The 19,468-nt window shown below is 41.9% G+C and overlaps 1 protein-coding gene across 5 annotated transcripts in view; it reads right to left on the reverse strand.

The window, feature by feature from the left end:
- ARHGEF28 (Rho guanine nucleotide exchange factor 28) overlaps window positions 1-19,468 on the reverse strand; it is a 346,403-nt gene that overhangs the window by 169,484 nt on the left and 157,451 nt on the right. For all 5 annotated transcript variants that reach the window (XM_069556181.1, XM_069556182.1, XM_069556185.1 and 2 more), the window contains exons 5-7: window positions 13,682-13,865; window positions 9,632-9,812; window positions 3,393-3,462 (exon numbers count right to left, since the gene is read on the reverse strand). In XM_069556181.1, coding sequence (XP_069412282.1) covers window positions 3,393-3,462; window positions 9,632-9,812; window positions 13,682-13,865 — 435 coding nt within the window. The remainder of the gene's footprint in view (window positions 1-3,392; window positions 3,463-9,631; window positions 9,813-13,681; window positions 13,866-19,468) is intronic.

The following is a 19,468-nucleotide window of genomic DNA, read 5'->3' on the forward strand; positions in this document are numbered from 1 at the left end:
TGCACACAGTTTCTAACGTGTCTTCCAAGGGTATAGACATCCAAGCATTGTCTATAAGGTCTATAAAATACACACATTAATTATTTGGCATTAGAGGATTTGCGTTTCTATCCAAACTCTTTTGCTTATTGATTGAGTGATTTCAGTCCATCTAGCAGCCAGGTATATTAATATGGCTGACCCTGGGGCACACCAAATTCAACCTAAAACTGAGTACTTATTTTGTCATGATCCTGTCTCTTATAAGGCCTAGCCTACTGGGCGACACACCAGGAACGGAAGAATCACCCTTCTTCCTCACCACTGACACCCACTTGACACCCTACACCTTCAGGACAGTCCCCCTCCATCCCTCCGTCTCCAATCTCCTCACACTGCTCTGGCGCAGATCCTCTTCCGCATTCCGTGTGGCAGCCCCCGGCCCCTCTAACCCATTCTCCTCAGTCTCGAAGAGCAAGCTGCCTAAATAACAACCTGAACTAATTTGCTTAAAACAGTTTCCAGAGCTGTCAGGGCGGAGTTCCGATTCCTTGCCTGTGTACAAGCCCTGCTGATCTGCTACCCTTTCAGGGCTATGTCCCTGGCATCTCTCTCTCTCTCTCTCACACACACACACATGTACCTATACTCCAGGGCCAGAAAGTGACCTGCATTTTCCCCAATGCATTATCTGGTTCAGGACTCTGTACTGCACATATTCCAATTGTCTAGAATTCCCTTCCTTCTATTAGATCACGGCATTGGGGTCACCTCCACCAAGCAGCTTTCCTGGGCCTCTCCACCATCACACTCCACAAAGTTCTCTCAGTGTTATTTGCCTATGACTCCTGAAGCACTTACAATGTGCTGAGACAGCTTGTTTTTCCATGTCAGTTCCAAAGTGTCAACCCCATCTTTTACTATTTTTTAAAAAATAGTAAAAGTATAATGTTTTAAAATATAAAATAGCAAAAACATCTTCTACTATTGTGATTATGTAACTATTACATGATATCATTGTATCATGATTGGTCAACAGAAAATAACAGAATCCTATATCACTAAAACTACCATTAATACAGACACCTGTAATCACTTTTTAAAATCAGATGCATAATAGAATTACCTTGGAATTTCTTGAAAAATACAAATGCCTAAGTACTGCTATTTTTCTCCAAAGCTCCAGATGTCTTTCTGATGAGAAGCCATGTTTAAAAACAACTGGACTATATGATGATCATTTACTTTTATCTAGTTTGCTTCACTTGTTCTATTTCACATTCAGTGCTCTCATTTCATTCCGTTCCCCAATCTCTGTCTCTTTTTGTTGTTGTTCTTTCTCAAGCCTTTTTCAAAAATAGTAGAAAAGCTTTTGGATACATATGTGTATACAGTATGTATAATATAATGTATATTTTAGAAAATTTACGAATTTTTGCTTAGCTAGAAAAATTATGACATTTTGATTCCACTTGTTTGACTCAGTATGAATAGAATGCTGTATTTCTAATTTATATTCACTCAAAACTTTGATATAGTTCCATGTATTTGGCATCTGGTATTACTGCTAAAAGTCTAGAAAATTTATTATCTTAGTGATTTTTTAAAAGTTTGAATAAGGCTTGAAACTTCTAATCCAATTCTGAGAATATAAAAAAGTACTACACTGTAAAAAAAAAAAAACAAACCAGGAAATTAACAGGTGATATAGTATTATTAAGTAAAGTACAAATATTATTCAAATTTCAGAAAATTTTATGTTAGTGTCTACTATTTGTTTTCATATATTATTCAAGACTCTATACTGTATTTAACTGCATTGAGCAGCTTCAGCTGCATGCAACAAATCCTGATAAGTTCTCTTTGCATTTTTATTCTATTACAAATATTTTCCAATGTTCCGTGTTATGGCTTCTTAGACACACCCATCATTTAAAAGTGGACATTTAATTTCCAAATACAGGGCATTTTCTTTAAAGTATCTTCAATATTAATTTCTCTTTTGATACTAATTTCTCATTTAAATGCTTTCTCTGCAATCACTTTCTGTGTTTTTCTCTTTCTAACTTTATTGAGTCTTTCAACGGCTAAGTCAAAGATCTCTTCGTAAATGTCACACTGCACTTAAAAATATGTGGATTATTTTCAGATATCTTTTGATGTTATTTCCAACATAATTCCACAGTGATAAGAGAAGAGACTCTGTATTATTTCAATACCTCTAGACCGTGAAACTTTTGCACCTCGTTTTACATCCTTGGATATGTTCCAGTGTCTCTGAGTTTACAGTCTCCAGGAATTTGAATAGAATTTGTATCCTACTAATTATGTTGAATTGGTTCATAGTGTTTTTCGGGTCTACTATAGCCTTCTACTTCTCTGTATAGTCATTCTATTAATTTTTGAGAGTTTGATATTAAAACACCAACTAAAAATCTCAATTTATCTACTTATAAAACAATTGTAATATATAATGGAATCATACATAACCTTATTCTGTATGTTCCAAGTCTCCTGTAAATGGGTTATCATACTTTCATAACTTAAAAAAGAGATTTTTTTTAAAACTGGATTTGTCACTGGGACTTGCCAACAGATTAGATCTACTTGTGTGTGTTAAAGGGGAAAGAAAGAACCTAAACTGAAGTAGAGATCACATGCCCTAGTAAGGTGCCAAGTTGGAGAAAACAAGAAAGTATCATAGTCTACAAACAAGCTGGATGTTACATGCAAGTGTGCCATCAACACGACTCCCCATTATGATGTGGAACAGGGTAGTGAGGATGCATTTTCAAACACACACCTCTTGCTGTGGACACCCACCTCGAGCAGATTTGGACATTCAGCCTCTGAAGCGTCATCAGCGATGTGAACCACCGTGCAGGACAGCCTGGGTTGGGTGGGGCCGCCTGGACCCTGAAGACACTCAGCACCCCTCAGCACTCACCTCTCACAGCAGCGGAGCTCCCCAGACCCCACGACAATCAGGACACCCTGATCCTCCCACCTCCATCCTCTAGGACCTCACAACCTCCATCCTCTGGGACCCACTTGCCCAGCACAGAGCAGAGGCTCCACAGAGGTGGAACGAGCTGGACAACAGGAGAGTGACAGAGGGCTGAATGGAACAGCCTGACCTTGGTAATGAGAGGAAAGCCCTCTGCATGTCAGGAGAGGTCCCCAAGCACTGTGGGAGGAAACCAGTAAATGCTAACTGAATAAAAAGTGGAAACACACAGTACCTTGGATCAGTGCTGCTGGAGGAACTCTGGGCCCTGCTGCCCCAGAGCACCCTACTCTTGCCTCTGAGTCCATCGGCCCCTGCTCTCCTTCTCCACACACTTCAACTCCCAGTTGACTAGAGAATGCTAAGCACTTTCTGAGTTCCCCAGGTGGGGAAGGAGCATGCATACCTTCTTCAGTTTCTGCAGCGCTGGAGGGCATATCTGGTTTCTCTGACGTGGCTTCTTGCTCTTCCAGAGCCTAAGAAAGGCAGGGGAAAAAAAAATCACTGAAAGCCGTTTGAGGCTTCAGATATGCAGCAAGAGATGCAGATCACAACTGAGGATCTGAGAGGTGAAACAGCCAGAGGCAAAGCCAGGGGAGGTGGGGGCAGATGGGGTGTCGGGGAACATGAAACAGCAGCCTGCATGACACAAGAGATGGTGGAAGGAACCCGAAAGACAAGGGCCAAAACTGTCTCCGCTAGTGGTTCTCACTGCTTCTCCTGATCGCAACACCAGAAGGTTCTCAGGAGCATGAGACACGAACCAAAAGGGGGACAGAGAAGAGTAAAGCTTGAAATCGGTAAGAAGGGCTGCTGTTTTATGCACCTGCCTGCCTAGACTCCCATCCATACCCTAAGACACAGGGATCAGGTGCCTGAAGAGCAGGGGCAAACACTAATACAGAGAGGACCACTGTGATACATGGAGCACCTGGGATGAGCATAAGCCAAGGGTTGCATGTTGGCACAGGCAGGATCAGGCTGTTCCTGGCCAAGACTGGGTCATGAGCTGTAGATAGAATGAGGTTACCCTGACAGCCCTCTGTACTTCCTTTTCAAATGGATTCCACACAGTCAACGAAAATGTGAAGAGACAGAATTATGTGTTGATGTGTCAAAACCTATCCAAGCCTGCAACAGCACATGTTCCAAAACAAATACATGGGCAAACTGGGGCGGGAAACCCTCCAACCAACAGAGACCCCTAAACCACCTCCCCACCCTCCGCCCTGGGCATGCTTTTCAGCTCAGCGCAGCAAGTGCTTATTCATGACTGTGTCAGAGCATCCCGCAGCCAGAGCAAAAAGAACAGGAAAACAGACATAATTGACTAAATCACAAAGAGGCAGGGAACAAGCAGTCCCCAGGCACCCAGCCTCTGTGGCTATTACCTGTCCCTAGCCTGACTCCCAGGACACTGTACTCACTCTTTTAGGGCCCATGATGGAATGAATGGATGGACCAGAGCAGGTATGTCTGGGGAGGTACTAAGGAAATGGCAGGATGAGGGAAAGCGCTACTTGCAAAATCGTGTCCTGCTGTTTGCAACCCCATGGAATGTAGCCCGCCAGACTCCTCTGTCCATAAGATTATCCAGGCAGAAGTACTGGAGTGGATAGCCATTCCCTCCTTCAGGGGATCCTCCCAGCTGAACCCAGGTCTCCAGCATTGCAGGCAGATTCCTTACCATCTAGGCCACCAGGGGAGCCTCACAGGATGGGTACCTGGGGTTAAAAGGGGACTGACCACACAGGTTCAAGGCCAAAGACAGCCCCTGACTCCATGTGTTTACCTGGGGGTCAGCCTTAACCCCCAAACCCTAGTCTCAAAGGCAACTGGCAAGTCTATGCAAAAATGACATCAGGCAATGCTGGTTTCTTATTACAAAATAAGGAAATACTTCTTTTGTAATTAAAACTTAATTTTTATTCCTGTAATTTTGGATACAACTTCGGAACATTTATAGCTCCCAGCCGCCTTATACATTAATTTTAGCCAATTTCTAAAATTAAATTATCAGTATTCGATTAACATAAAAAGCATTGTTATGCAGAAAAAAAACCATGATTAAAGATATAGCTAATATTTAATTTCCTAATAACTACCTTTACACTTCGGATATTTAACACAAACCTGTCATTTTCAGGATTTAATATTTATTACAAATGATCAGTCTACCAGTGTCAGCTATAATATCACGTAATAACATGAATCTGTTATAACTCAGAACAAGGATTGCTTCTGAATGGGATCACCATCACCTGTACAGGTCTTGTATCCTGTAGAGCAAACTCCAGTTTCTGCAGCAGGTTTTATTGTCATCAGGCTAGAAGGCTACAGATAACTGGGCAATGCCTGAACCCAGACCCGGAAGCTGCCTCGAGAACAAATGAGTCTCTCAAAGCAAGTCAGTGTCTATAGCTATTACATAGAAATAGACTTTTAGACGTCTAAAATTTAATAAATAAATATTTCATTACACTATATATAATTTTACATGTTAACCCAAATTGTAAAACTTTAGTGTGGACAGCCTATATGATGATCACTACCTGCTTACATTTACCTGGACTCGTCCATCTGGCTATAACCCTTTCCTTGTGTTCAATTAATTCACTAGAGCAGCTCACAGAACATAGAAACATTTTATTTACTAGCTTCCAGGTTTATTATCAGTTCAGTTCAGTTCAGTCACTCAGTTGTGTCCGACTCTTTGCGACCCCACGAACTGCAGCACGCCAGGCCTCCCTGTCCATCACCAACTCCCGGAGTCCACTCAACCCTATGTCCATTGAGTTGGTGATGCCATCCAACCATCTCTTCCTCCATCGTCCCCTTCTCCTCCTGCCCTCAATCTTTCCCAGCATCAAGGTCTTTTCAAATGAGTCAGCTCTTCGCATCAGGTGGCCAAAATATTGGAGTTTCAGCTTCTACATCAGTCCTTCCAGTGAACACCCAGGACTGATTTCCTTTAGGATGGACTGGTTGGACCTCCTTGCAGTCCAAGGGACTCTCAAGAGTCTTCTCCAACACCACAGTTCAAAAGCATCAAATTCTTCAGTACTCAGCTTTCTTTAGAGTCCAACTCTCACATCCATACATGACTACTGGAAAAACCAGAGCCTTGACTAGACGGACCTTTGTTGGCAAAGTAATGTCTCTGCTTTTTAATATACTGTCTAGGTTGCTCATAAATTTCCTTCCAGGGAGCAAGTGTCTTTTAATTTCATGGCTGCAATCACCATCTGCAGTGATTCTGGAGCCCAGAAAAATAGTTAGCCACTGTTTCCCCATCTATTTGCCATAAAGTGATGGGACTGGATGCCATGATCTTCGTTTTCTGAATGTTGAGCTTTAAGCCAACTTTTTCACTCTCATCTTTCACTTTCATCAAGAGACTCCTTAGTTCTTCTTCACTTTCTGCCATAAAGGTGGTGTCATCTGCATATCTGAGGTTATTGATAAATACATGGTAACTCTAATAAAATAGCTATATATATAAGAGAATATAACTCAGGAATAACCAGATGGAAGAGACATACAGGGCAGGGTCTGAGGAAAGGGCACAGAGTTTCCATGCCGCTCCAGGCAGGCCAGTCACCCAGCACTTCCAACCAGTTCCCCAACTGGAAAGATCTCTGAATCCAGTCCTCTGGGGTTTTAATGAAGGCTTGCTTTATTAACAAGGCATGCTAGACGAAGTCTTTGTCCTTGGGTGATGAAACTATACCTTCAGGTCCTTTCCCCTCCCTGAAGGTCGAGGAGGTAGGACTGAAAGTGGGTGGGTCTCCTGGTAATTAGCCCCTATCCTTAAGTGCTTTCCTATAGTCGCCAGATTAGCATAACAACAAAACACACACACATTTATCTGTTCAACATTTAGGAAATCCCAAAGGTCTGGAGAGCTATGAGCCAAGAACCATGGACTGAAACCAAATATATTTCTTACCGTAAGTTATGACATCACAATTTCTGGAAGAACCTCAGCCTCATTCCCTTCCCAGTCTCCCTATACACCACCCAACCAACAGGTCAGGGCAGGAAGGATTGAAAAAAAAAAAAAAAAGGGATGCTGATACTTGGAACACCAGGCCATCCCACTGCGATGGATTCTTCTTTTACCAAGTGTTTTCCATAAAACGAAAATCTCTGATACACTAGAAAGTAACCTTCAGTTGGTCTTTGTTATAGCATAATCCACTATAATCAATTATTAAAGCATCTAGATTTACTCATCCTAAATCTCCCAAAATCATCAGTAAAAATGATCTCAAATAGGTTACGAGAAATTACAAATCTGACTTAAGAAGTTGGAGGTTTTTATAATGAAAGAAATGTTCCGAATTCTGGCTTTCCGCGGAGCACGCTCTCGCCTTTGCGGCAGTTTGGTGGTCTGCTGTGGTCTGAGTGTCCCCTCTGGGGACACACACACTGCTAAGCTCTGCCCCTGTGACAGGGGAGCCTGACCGGCTGCCGTCTATGGGGTCGCACAGAGTCGGACATGACTGAAGCAACTTAGCAGCAGCTGCAGCAGCAGCCCCTATGAAGCTGCAGGGAGAGGCGCTCACCTTGAGCAAGGCTGCCGGGCCAGGCCCCGCCTCTGTCTGGATAGAACATCCACCCCTGGGGCCTGGGTAATAAGCCATGGGAATGGCTGAGGGCTTCTGCATCTTTAAAAGTACCCTTAAGCACAATGAGGAAATACTGTAGGCCAGAAAATTATACACTAAACTCCCTGGAAGGAAAGTTATGACCAACCTAGATAGCATATTAAAAAGCAGAGACATTACTTCGTCAACAAAGGTTCGTCTAGTCAAGGCTATGGTTTTTCCAGTGGTCATGTATGGATATGAGAGTTGGACTATAAAGAAAGCTGAGCGCCGAAGAATTGATGCTTTTGAACTGTGGTGTTGGAGAGGACTCTTGAGAGTCCCTTGGACTGCAAGGAGATTCCACCAGTCCATCCTAAAGGAAATCAGTCCTGGGTGTTCACTGGAAGGACTGATGTAGAAGCTGAAACTCCAATATTTTGGCCACCTGGTGCGAAGAGCTGATTCACTGGAAAAGACCCTGATGTTGGGAAAGATTGAGGGCAGGAGGAGAAGGGGACAACAGAGCATGAGATGGCTGGATGGAATCACCGACTCAATGGACATGAGTCTGAGTAAACTCCGGGAGTTGGTGATGGACAGGGAGGCCTGGCGTGCTGCAGTTCATGGGGTCACAAAGAGTCGGACACGAACGAACAACTGAACTGAACTGAAACTCCCTAAACCCAGCAAAGATAGTTCATACTCTGAACAGCGTGTTTCATTTTTAATTGTTTTTTAAAAAAAACCCTATATGGAGAAAACAATAATCTTTGCTATAGAATATTTATGGTTAAATCTTTTGGACTTTCCAGGTAGCTCAGTGGTGAAGAATCCGCCTGCCAATGCAGGGGCCACAAGAGCCACAGGAGATGCAGGTTCGATCCCTGCATTGGAAAGATCGCCTGGAGGAGGAAATGGCAACCCACTTCAGTATTCTTGCCTGGAGGATTCCATGGGCAGAGGAGCCTGGCAAGCTACAGTCCATGGGGTCTCAGAGAGTCAGATGCACCTGAGCATGAGTTAAAAAAAAAAAAAGAAACTTCCTAAACTCAACAAACAGAAGTAGTTTATACTCTGAAGAGTGTGTTTCATTTTAAATGTTTAATAAAACCTATATGGAGTAAGTTATAAGTTTTGTTATATAATATTTATGGTTAAAATCTTTCATTTCATTATATAAAGCAAACATTTTGCAAAAGTCAAAACTGATAACAGTATCAGTTTTCTAAACTGACTGTTTACTTTGTAAAGCCTAAACTGGTGATGAAATTGGTGCTTTTTTCCGGTGGTGCTTATTAATGGATGTGCCTGAGAAGACTGGGGGTTGGGAGGTTGCAGGCGCTGTCACACAATCTGGTGAGTAAATCCGTTATACCTGTGAACACTAGCAACTAAACTGACTGAAGCCCTTTTACTCAAAAGAACATTCTGCTTAATAATAATTAAAATATATAAATCTGCTTTCTAGTGTTTGAGATTTGACCAAAAAAATAATAATAATGAAGATAAAACATTTTAAACCTAAGGTGGGCATGCTATAACAACACTCAAAGCTGATGTTTGGGTGATGGTGGGAGGGGGGAAAATATCTTTGAAAAAGTACTAGTCTCAAGTAGCCGGCCCCATTCAAGAAGTTGTACATGGAAACAAAGGCTTAACGATATGTTAGTTCTTAAGAAATCCCAGAAGAAGGTATTATTCATGTAAAATAACCCTAAAGGCAACTATTTTAGATAAGAATTGTAATACAATCAGTAAAGTAATAGCAAATATCCAACATTAGAATATTAAAATTCAACATCAGTGATGCTGGCTCAGGAAAAGTAAAAGGAACAATATTATACAAATGACTACTTCCGAAATATTATATAATAACCTTCATTATACTAGTGTAACAGTTTCCAATGCCATGTCCCTCCAAGTCCCATTAGAAAAAAAAGTGCTACCTCTCAAAAAAAAAAAAAAAATACCGTTCCCCAGATAACGAGTTTGCTGTTTGAACTCTCAAAACACATGAGTTATTATATCTTATAACACAATAAAGGGCACAAACCTTGATGAGAAAGGCTCTATCCCAGAAGTATTTTCTGAAGAGTTTGATGTCTGCCTCCAGCAAATGCTCAGCTGTGTGGTTAAGCGTCAGGGTCAGGGTTTCTGATGAGTGAATATACCGCAGAGAGGCATCTTCGCTGAGCTGCACGCGGAAGAAACCTGGGGAACGCCTGCCCTGGAAGCTGAAACACCAGAAATCAAAACCCACAATGCCAGTGCCCTGATATTACCCCATCAGCCCTGATATTATTACAAACCCACTGGCCGAACAATTGCTTCCTACTGAAGACAGGTACATAAGACCATATAACCACATCTTAATAAAGCCATCTTTCTTTTCCCAGCTAGAGAAGTCATCAGTTGAAAAGCTGTTCACATATATTATATACGTAACAGAGTTACATAATTAATGCAACAGTACTGACTTGTAAACATAGTGCTTCACCTCAATATTTCATTCTCCTTTTAATCTGAAAAGATGCCTCTGGCCTTAATGGCACCACATGTAGTAGAACAAATTGGCTGGCAGCTGACGGTTTATTAGGTGATTACAGTGGAAAACAGATATGATCTCTAGGGAGCATGGTGAGGTTTGGATGTTACAAACAAGCGAGATATTCATAACACAGGTCCACTGCTGTAAATCATTTCCTCGTGCAAATGAAAACATATATAAATTTGATCATGTTGATTTTTGAAATCACTCATGGACAAAGGAACAATATCCTCAAACTAAATTCTGAGTATCAGCTTATTTTCTGTGTGGCAGAGAACAACTGCATGTTCGTTACTATGAGCTCTACGAAGGCTTCTCAGTTAGCGTCACAATATTCTGGGTGGTCTGTAGGTTGATAAAGAAGGGTCAGGAGGGAGATGCTAGTGCTCCCAGGCAACAGCCCGCAGGAGCTCCTCAATTCTTCTGGTCACAGAACTAGCTCTATGCCTCTCTCCTCTCCTTCCATTACATCACTTTGTTAATGAACATTTGCATATCTGCAAAATTATAGTGTAGTTCCAACCACATCAATGTTGCCTCCATCACATGGAATGATAGATCCATTAAGAACACTCATACTCTAAGATTTGGGGCATCTCCCCACACTCGACATAATTACCAGCAGGGACTTCAGAATCTTCTAGAAAACAACTCCCCATGCTAACAGCAAGCCACTGAAGTGAATAATTCAGCCTAAGCAATAAGAGTCTTGTAATTAATTTAGAAAATGGAAGCTCCTTTACATAATCAGAATTTAGCTTACAGTTTACTTCTAATCCCATCATGAATGAATTTATTAGATGAGTAAACATTTAGTTTTAATTTTATTGACATACAGCTGATTTACAATGCTGTGTTAGTTTCAGGTATATAGCAAAATGATGCAGTTATACGTGTGTTCATTCCTTTTTAGATTCTTTTCTCGTATAGGTTATCTCAGAATATATCTGTGCTATATAGGAGGTCCTCTTTGGTCATTTATCTTATATATAATAGTATGCATATGTTCCAGAGAAGGCAATGGCACCCCACTCCAGTACTCTTGGTTGGAAAATCCCATGGATGGAGGAGCCTGGTGGGCTGCAGTCCATGGGGTCACTAAGAGTCAGACATGACTGAGCGACTTCACTTTCACTTTCATGCACTGGAGAAGGAAATGGCAAGCCACTCCAGTGTTCTTGCCTGGAGAATCCCAGAGACGAGGGAGCCTGGCGCGCTGCCGTCTATGGGGTTGCACAGAGTTGGACACGACTGAAGCGACTTGGCAGCAGCAGCAGAATGCATACATTCACCCCAAGCTCTCGCTCACCACAACGTTTCCCGTTTGATAACCCTAAGTTTGCTTTCAATATCTGTAAATCTGTTTCTGGTTTGTAAAGAAGTTCGTTTGTATCATTTTAAATTAGATTCCACATACAGATGATATGATATTTGTCTTTGATTTAATTCACTTAGGATGATAACCTCTAGGTCCATCCATGTTGTGGCAAAAGGCATCATTTCATTCTTTTTTATGTTAGAGTAATATTCCATTGTGTATGTGTGTGTGTGGGTATACACACATTTATACACACACATATATGTATATATATACCCCATATGTTAGAGTAATATTCCATTGTGTATGTGTGTGTGGGTATACACACATTTATACACACACATATATGTATATATATACCCCATATGTTAGAGTAATATTCCATTGTGTATGTGTGTGTGGGTATACACACATTTATACACACACATATATGTATATATATACCCCATATGTTAGAGTAATATTCCATTGTGTATGTGTGTGTGGGTATACACACATTTGTACACACACACACACATATGTATATACATACCCCATATGTCCTTTGCCCATTCTTCTGTCAGTGGGTATTTATGTTGGTTCCATATCTTGGCTACTGTATACAGTGCTGCTATGAACACTCAGGTGCATATATTTTTTAGCTTATGTTTTTCTCTGGATGTATGCCCAGGAATAGAATTGCTAGATCATACGCAAACTTTATTTTTAGTTTTTTAAGGAACCTCCACACTTTCTCCATAGTAGTTGTATCAATTTACATTCCCACCAACAATGTAGGAAGGTTCCTTTTTCTCGACACCACATCCAGCATTCAGTGTTTGCGGACATTTGATAATGGCCATTCTGACCAGTATGAAGCGATACCTCATTGCACATTTTATTTGCATTTCTCCGATAATTACCGATGTTGAGCATCTTTTCATGTGCTTTTTGGACATCTGTATGTTTTCTTTGGAGACATGTCTACTTAAATCTTCTGCCCATTTTCTGATCAGGTTGTTTGCTTTTATTGACATAGAGGATGTGTAAACTTTTAAAATACATATCATCTTCTGGTCTTGGACACAACAGAAAGATACAAAGCTACCAAACATAAAGTGGCGCTCCGGGTCCTCAGTGTAACCCTGAACTATCCACAATGACAAAGTCAAGGAGTGGTTCTGCCTCGGCCTTTCCAGGTAAAGACAGTGTGGTCATGGTAAAGCAAAGACAAGGGCAATTCCATTAGGATGGGCTCTTTCCTTACTTGGTGTTCATTTGACCAAGTGAGAACAAAAATAGAAAGTTGTGACTTCAACATCTACTCGGGTGGCATACAACCATGAATTAATTACAATGAGTTCCATGGGCCACATGAAAAGAACCAGTCCATGAAGACAAACCACGTAATAACACTGATAATATTTAATATTTATGTAATACTTCACAATGCTCATTGCTGCTTCCCATTTATTACCACATGCTAAGTCAAGGAAATCACTGAATAGGATTCCTCTAATCATAAGTAAACACTAATAAAAATGACCAATCTGAACCATTGTAAGTAACAAACATTGAAAGTGTTGGTATCATCTTCAACATAGAGAACTTTACATTTGACAAATTATTTCACTTCCATTATTTCCAGATCCTACTAACCAGCCCATTGGCTACATCGTATCTAAGATTAGGGTTTGTTATTCATTGATTCAACAAAAACTACCTTTCAATGAATGTATATGCTGAACAGAGCACATAAAATAGAAATAAGTTTCAGTCCCCAAATGATTTAGAATGGAAAAACAAATGAAGTAAATGATGATTATATATAAAATCATAAATTATGATATATAGTATAATTAATGATAATTATAGTCGTGATTAACACTTTAATCATAATCATAAAAGTCAGAATGTAGAAGGCCTCTCTGAAGAAGTGACATGTAAACTAATGAAAGATAAGGCAGGGTTAGGCTAGTGTTTCCCAACATATTTTTTCTTATTGTAGCCACCTCCCCAGTCATGGAGCCTTTTAAGAGACTTCCTGACTCCCTCTCCCCCTATGAAGTGTGAATACCAACTATCACTCTATATCTGTTTATATATGATATGTATATCTATACTGTATTCATGGAAACTGATGGTAAACTATAAGCCAAATGTTAGCTTGCGGTTTGGTCATCTTTAATTTTTCCATAATGCTCAGAAGACTTTATAGAAGTAGATTGAGAGAGAATCTATCAAGCAGCCAAACTCACTTTGTGATGTCTTCAACCAGCTTGGAGTGTCCACCATGTAAAGCCAAGTCTAATGGCGTGGCACCCTCCTCGTTGGGTAATGTCAGGGCCTGGGCTCCCCCAGGGAGACACAGGAGCAGCTGGGAAAGCTTAGTGAGGCCCCATCTCACAGTCAGGTGCAGAAGAGACTCCCTATGCAGAGAAACTGAAAAGGAAAAACAAGCGACATTATTAATAGTTCCTCCATTTAAAAAGTTTATCTTCCATATTTTCTCCAAGAGATTGTCAGAGTAAGAACAGTAATAGTAAGCAAAGAAGAGCTGGCAGAAATGATCAAAAACATCTGATCCAAACACCTCGTTTTGCAGATGTGGAAAGGTCAGTGACTTGTGCCAGGTCAGGCAGGCACTGGAGCCAGCTTTGCTCATCTGGTACAACGTTGTTCTACCCACCACGGTGCACTCATGTTCAGTGAAGTCATCTGGGGAAAACAAGTGCTAGGAGAGCACCATCTTTTGGAAATAGATCATCAATTTCCTACGGTGTTCTCTAAGGAGATGCTGCTACCCTAGCAGGACAGGCTAACAGGGGCCATGAGTGTCAAGGAGCCTTCATTTCCACCCTTTGTCCTCAGAGGTGCTCCTCCCCACTCAGCAGCTGAGGCAGAAATGGATTCTAAGTCCATGACCTCTCTCAGACTTCATAGAGGTACTTTTATCCATCTGTTAGATTCTTGGGACTACTTCAGTGTTGCCAAAGCTACATATACCTGTGTCTGTGTTTGTGTGTATATGTGTGTGTACTCAGGCGTGCTCAACAGTGTCTGATTCTTTGAGACCCCATGGACTGTAGCCCACAGCTCCTTTGTCCACCAGTACTTTCTTTAAAAAGCTTGACTTTGCCTCTTCACATGCCCCTTGACATGGGGGTCCTTGCCTGGTCTATGTCTGGGTTTTCACTGTTGGTGTTTGCCAGTGTGTCTTATGGCTGTTTCCTGACTGTGTCCTCTTATAGGCTAAGGGGTCCTGGAAGTTTTTATTGCTAACATTTAGCATAGTATATGGCCTTACAAGGTGGCTCAGTTCAGTTCAGTCGCTCAGTCGTGTCCGACTCTTTGCAACCACATGAACCACAGCACACCAGGCCTCTCTGTCCATCACCAACTCCTGGAGTTCACTCAAACTCATGTCCATCGACTCGGTGATGCTATCCAGCCATCTCATCCTCTGTCGTCCCCTTCTCCTCCTGCCCTCAATCTTTCCCAGCATCAGGGTTTTTTCAAATGAGTCAGCTCTTCGTATCAGGTGGCCAAAGAAGTACTGGAGTTTCAGCTTCAGCATCAGTTCTTCCAATGAACACTCAGGACTGATCTCCTTTAGGATGGATTGGTTGGATCTCCTTGCAGTCCAAGAGTCTCTCAAGAGTCTTCTCCAACACCACAGTTCAAAAGCATCAATTCTTCGGCGCTCAGCTTTCTTCACAGTCCAACTCTCACATCCATACATGAGCACTGGAAAAACCACAACCTTGACTAGACAGACCTTTGTTGGCAAAGTAATGTCTCAGCTTTTGAATATACTATCTAGGTTGGTCATAACTTTTCTTCCAAGGAGTAAGCGTCTTAATTTCATGGCTGCAGTCACCATCTGCAGTAATTTTAGAGCCCCCAAAAATAAAGTTTCTCACTGTTTCCACTGTTTTCCCATCTATTTGCCATGAAGTGATGGGACTGGATGCCATGATCTTAGTTTCCTGAATGTTGAGCGTTAAGCCAACTTTTTCACTCTCTTCTTTCACTTTCATCAAGAGGCTCTTTAGCTCTTCTTTGCTTTCTGCTATAAGGGCAGCAATGTTTTAAAGTAATGCTCAAAATTCTCCAAGCCAGGCTTCAACAGTATATGAACTATGAACTTCCAGATGTTCAAGCTGGTTTTAGAAAAGGCAGAAGAACCAGAGATCAAATTGCCAACATCTGCTGGATCATCGAAAAAGCAAGAGAGTTCCAGAAAAAACTGTGTGGATCACAATACACTGTGGAAAATTCCTCAAGAGATGGGAATACCAGACCACCTGACCTGCCTCTTGAGAAACCAGTATGCAGGTCAGGAAGCAACAGTTAGAACTGGACATGGAACAACAGACTGGTTCCAAATAGGGAAAGGAGTATGTCAAAGCTGTATATTGTCACCCTGCTTATTTAACTTATATGCATAGTACATCCTGAAAATGCTGGGCTTGATGAAGCACAAGCTAGAATCAAGATTGCTGGGAGAAATATCAATAACCTCAGATATGCAGATGATACCACCCTTATGGCAAAAACTGAAGAAGAACTAAAGAGCCTCCAGTGATTAAAAAAAAAAAAAAAATCCTCCTGCAATGCAGAAGACCAGGGTTCAATCCCTGAGCCAGGAAGATCCCCTGAGAAGGAAATGGCAATCCACTCCAATATCCTTGCCTGAAAAATCTCATGGACAGAGGAGCCTGCTAAAGTCATTCAGTATTTATTGAATTGAATGACAAGTGACTGTTAAGAATCTCAATCATTTGTGTATGTTTAAATCATCTAATTTGTATAGATGATTTGTACACCGTATTCCTACTATGACTCAGTACCTGGAACACAGCTGGCCCATGATAAACATTACACTGGAAACATGTAAAAGAATATACTTGCTTATATTTGGAAAAGCTAAGCCTATGAGCTCCATAGGCATCAAGACACACCTTAAAACAAACGCAGTCTTAACAATTGAACGCGAAAATGCTAACATTCAAGATCTGTTGGAATAAGTACGCAGTAAGGATCTGAGTTGCACATACCCTCCAGTTCAGTAATGTTACTGACTGCTTGTAATCTGAAAGAGATCCAGAGGATGCTGCCTCACCCTGGAGTGGAAAGTCCCAGAGGATAGGACCTTATCTATCTTTAATCCTAGCACAGCGCCTGGTGAGTTATATGCTCTATAAATGTTATTTGCTTGTTGAATGAATAAATGACCAATGGCTCTTTCCCTGATGAGTACCCATGATAGTCAGCTTTTAATACATGGCTATAGATGCTCTTTGAAGCATCTATCATTCTTAGCTTTTCCTCTGATATCAAGACCTCTTGACTAAAATCTATGAACCCAAACTACATACTCCCACACAGCTGGGACACTGAACACAAAACCTACCGATTTCTCCACCCAGCTTAGTGTCTACACCGACATGATTTAGCTACTCCATTGTCTTCATTTGCATAACTTGACTAGTCCGGGAGGACTCCAGCCTAGGCAAAGATTGAATATTCATCATACGACCTTCCTTCAAGGCATATCAATGCTTTATTAGAAAGCATTAACAGTTTAAGCCCTAAAACCAATATTTAACCACTCTACCATGATCTTGATCTAATCCTAGTCAAACTCCCTTCCCTGCCACCCCCCGCCCCCGCCATCACTCCTCCTCTGCATTTGAAAACCCTCATTAAAACAAACTTCCAGTTCTCAATAAATTCCAACCATGTCTTCCCTCTTCAAGGTGATGCTAAGGCCCACTGGCAGGGGCAGTGGGGGAGGTTTCCCTCCTCAGGCCCTAAACCCAGCCTGGCCTCACCAGCAGGCTATGCTGCTGGAGCCAGCATCCAACAAGACTCTAACGTGAAACAATCAGAAGGGAATACTCCATTGCACATGGGTGCAAAAGAAAATAGTTTAGCTTCCATTTTTAACTGGTTTACACTATTTCTACATGAAGATCAATGAGCATAAAGCCTTATAGTTCAAATGTGCAAACGTCACAGACTTCACTGTACGTGTATCTGTGTAACACACCACAGACCCTCCCTCCCACTCCAAGTAAAATGACATCTGAAACATCTGGAAACAGACAAAGCAGTGTACCCCCACCAGACAAGCTTAATATACCTGCTCTCTTTCAAAGACTACCAGAGAACTTACCTTTATTTTATCCTTTAACTTTTTGATTTTTAAACCCACTTAATTAGAAAGTAAGGTCTTTTTACTCTTAACTGATTCCCAACAAGGCACGTTTGGTAACACTGACACTTTTTTCCTTCTCAAATAATAATCAGGAAGAGACTTGTTAGGATCAGGTGACAACACACACACATAAATACACACACACAAGTACACTGCCCAGAGTGCCAGTCAGCATGCAGTTATAGCCAGCCACACTCCGATGGGACCACTCAGTCACAGCTCTTGGTCTGAACCTGGTGAGAAATGCCCATGCTTATATGGGATACAATTTTTTTTTCCAAGAAAAATATGACCAAAAGGGAACATCTAAAATTTTCATGTTCTCTTTTAAAATCATAGCACTGATAAAGGCAGTGTGGTGTCAACCATTTAAATGGTACTCCCTGTAGTGCCTGGAGCAAGGGCCTAAAATACCCTCAAACTTCACTGTACCAAACCTGACTGAGGTGTGAGTGTGGACAGAACTTGCTTCCTCCACCAGCAGCATCTGCCAGGCCTGTTTGCGAGACCAGCCCCCCGTTCTCTCCTTTCCAGCTCCATCTGTTAGCAGCTAGAGCTCCTGGCCTCCCCCAATCAATAAAAATTGACTAAAAGTCAGACAAGAAATTCAGGCAAGGCTTTACTGGGGCCCCTGCTGCAGCAGAGGGGAGCGAGAATAAACAACAGGTTCCCCTGCTTGCTCCCTCCCTGAGTCAGGTAGAGCTTCCTTATATGGGGTGAGGGTGGGGATGTATTCAGAGGATGGCTGGATGGGTGGCTTAGGCGGCTTGCCCACCCCTCAGGTGGCACTGAGTGCAGGAGGCAGGCACAGTATTCTGCTTTTGTTCCAGCCTCTTCAAAGTGGCAGTTGGGTTTTTTGGTCTCTGTGTATCTTTTGTCCAGAAACTGTCCCAAATGCGCACGCACCCAGTTACTTTTAGTCCCAGGCAGTTTCTCTGCATTTTGTTGCTCGAGGAGAGGGGTGTACAGATGTAAGCATTGCAGCAAAGGGTCTTAGGACGTCTCACAGCCACACACCATACTCAGCAAGAAAGGACAGTAGGTCTGGGGGACTGGGTGCTCACAGTAGCCACTATCGCCCTCTGGATCCACCTGCTTCCTGGGAAAGCGGGAGGCAGGGGGAGAGAAGCACTTCTGGTGTTTGAAGGAAACCAAAAGCTGCCCAAAATGTTCAGAACAAGCTTTTGCGCTCAATATAGATGTTCAGAGCCCAGAATCAAGCAAAGAGCTTGAAATAGGAAACATCATGACATATATAAATAATTCTGCTTGTTACAGAGTTTCAGATTCTTAACAGGGGTCAGGAAAACAAGCTGTGGAAAGGGGTTCTGCAATTTGGCAGACATGGGAGAGTTTAATTAAAACGAAAGGTTGGTTTTTTTTTTTTTAACCAGATAAATTTGTCTTTTCCTGTTTAGTTGGTGCCCAGACTTATTTGAGCTAAAACAGAATTACTAATAATTGCTCTAATGGAAAACATTAAAAGGTGTGACCTGTAACATCCTGGGAGCAAGATCACTCAGACACAAAAAGGAACCGCAGACTGTGACATTCAATCAACAGTCCCATCACGGCATAACGGGGGTCTCATCTGCCCCAGACAAGGCGAGAGGCACAAAGCCCACCCTTGCCTCTCTGCCACAACTCAGTTTCTCTTCCTGGCAAATGAGCCTCTCACATCAAAGACCCAAGGTCCTAGGAAGATTGATCCTTGCTTTGGCTTTTTGGAGATCAGGGATCTATGAAATAGAGCACAGATTACAGATAACAGATCTGCAACATAGATCACACGCCAGAGCACCCGAGGCACAAGAGCACAGGT

This window comes from Ovis canadensis, chromosome 16 (assembly GCF_042477335.2).
Source record: "Ovis canadensis isolate MfBH-ARS-UI-01 breed Bighorn chromosome 16, ARS-UI_OviCan_v2, whole genome shotgun sequence".
NCBI classification, from domain to species: domain Eukaryota; kingdom Metazoa; phylum Chordata; class Mammalia; order Artiodactyla; family Bovidae; genus Ovis; species Ovis canadensis.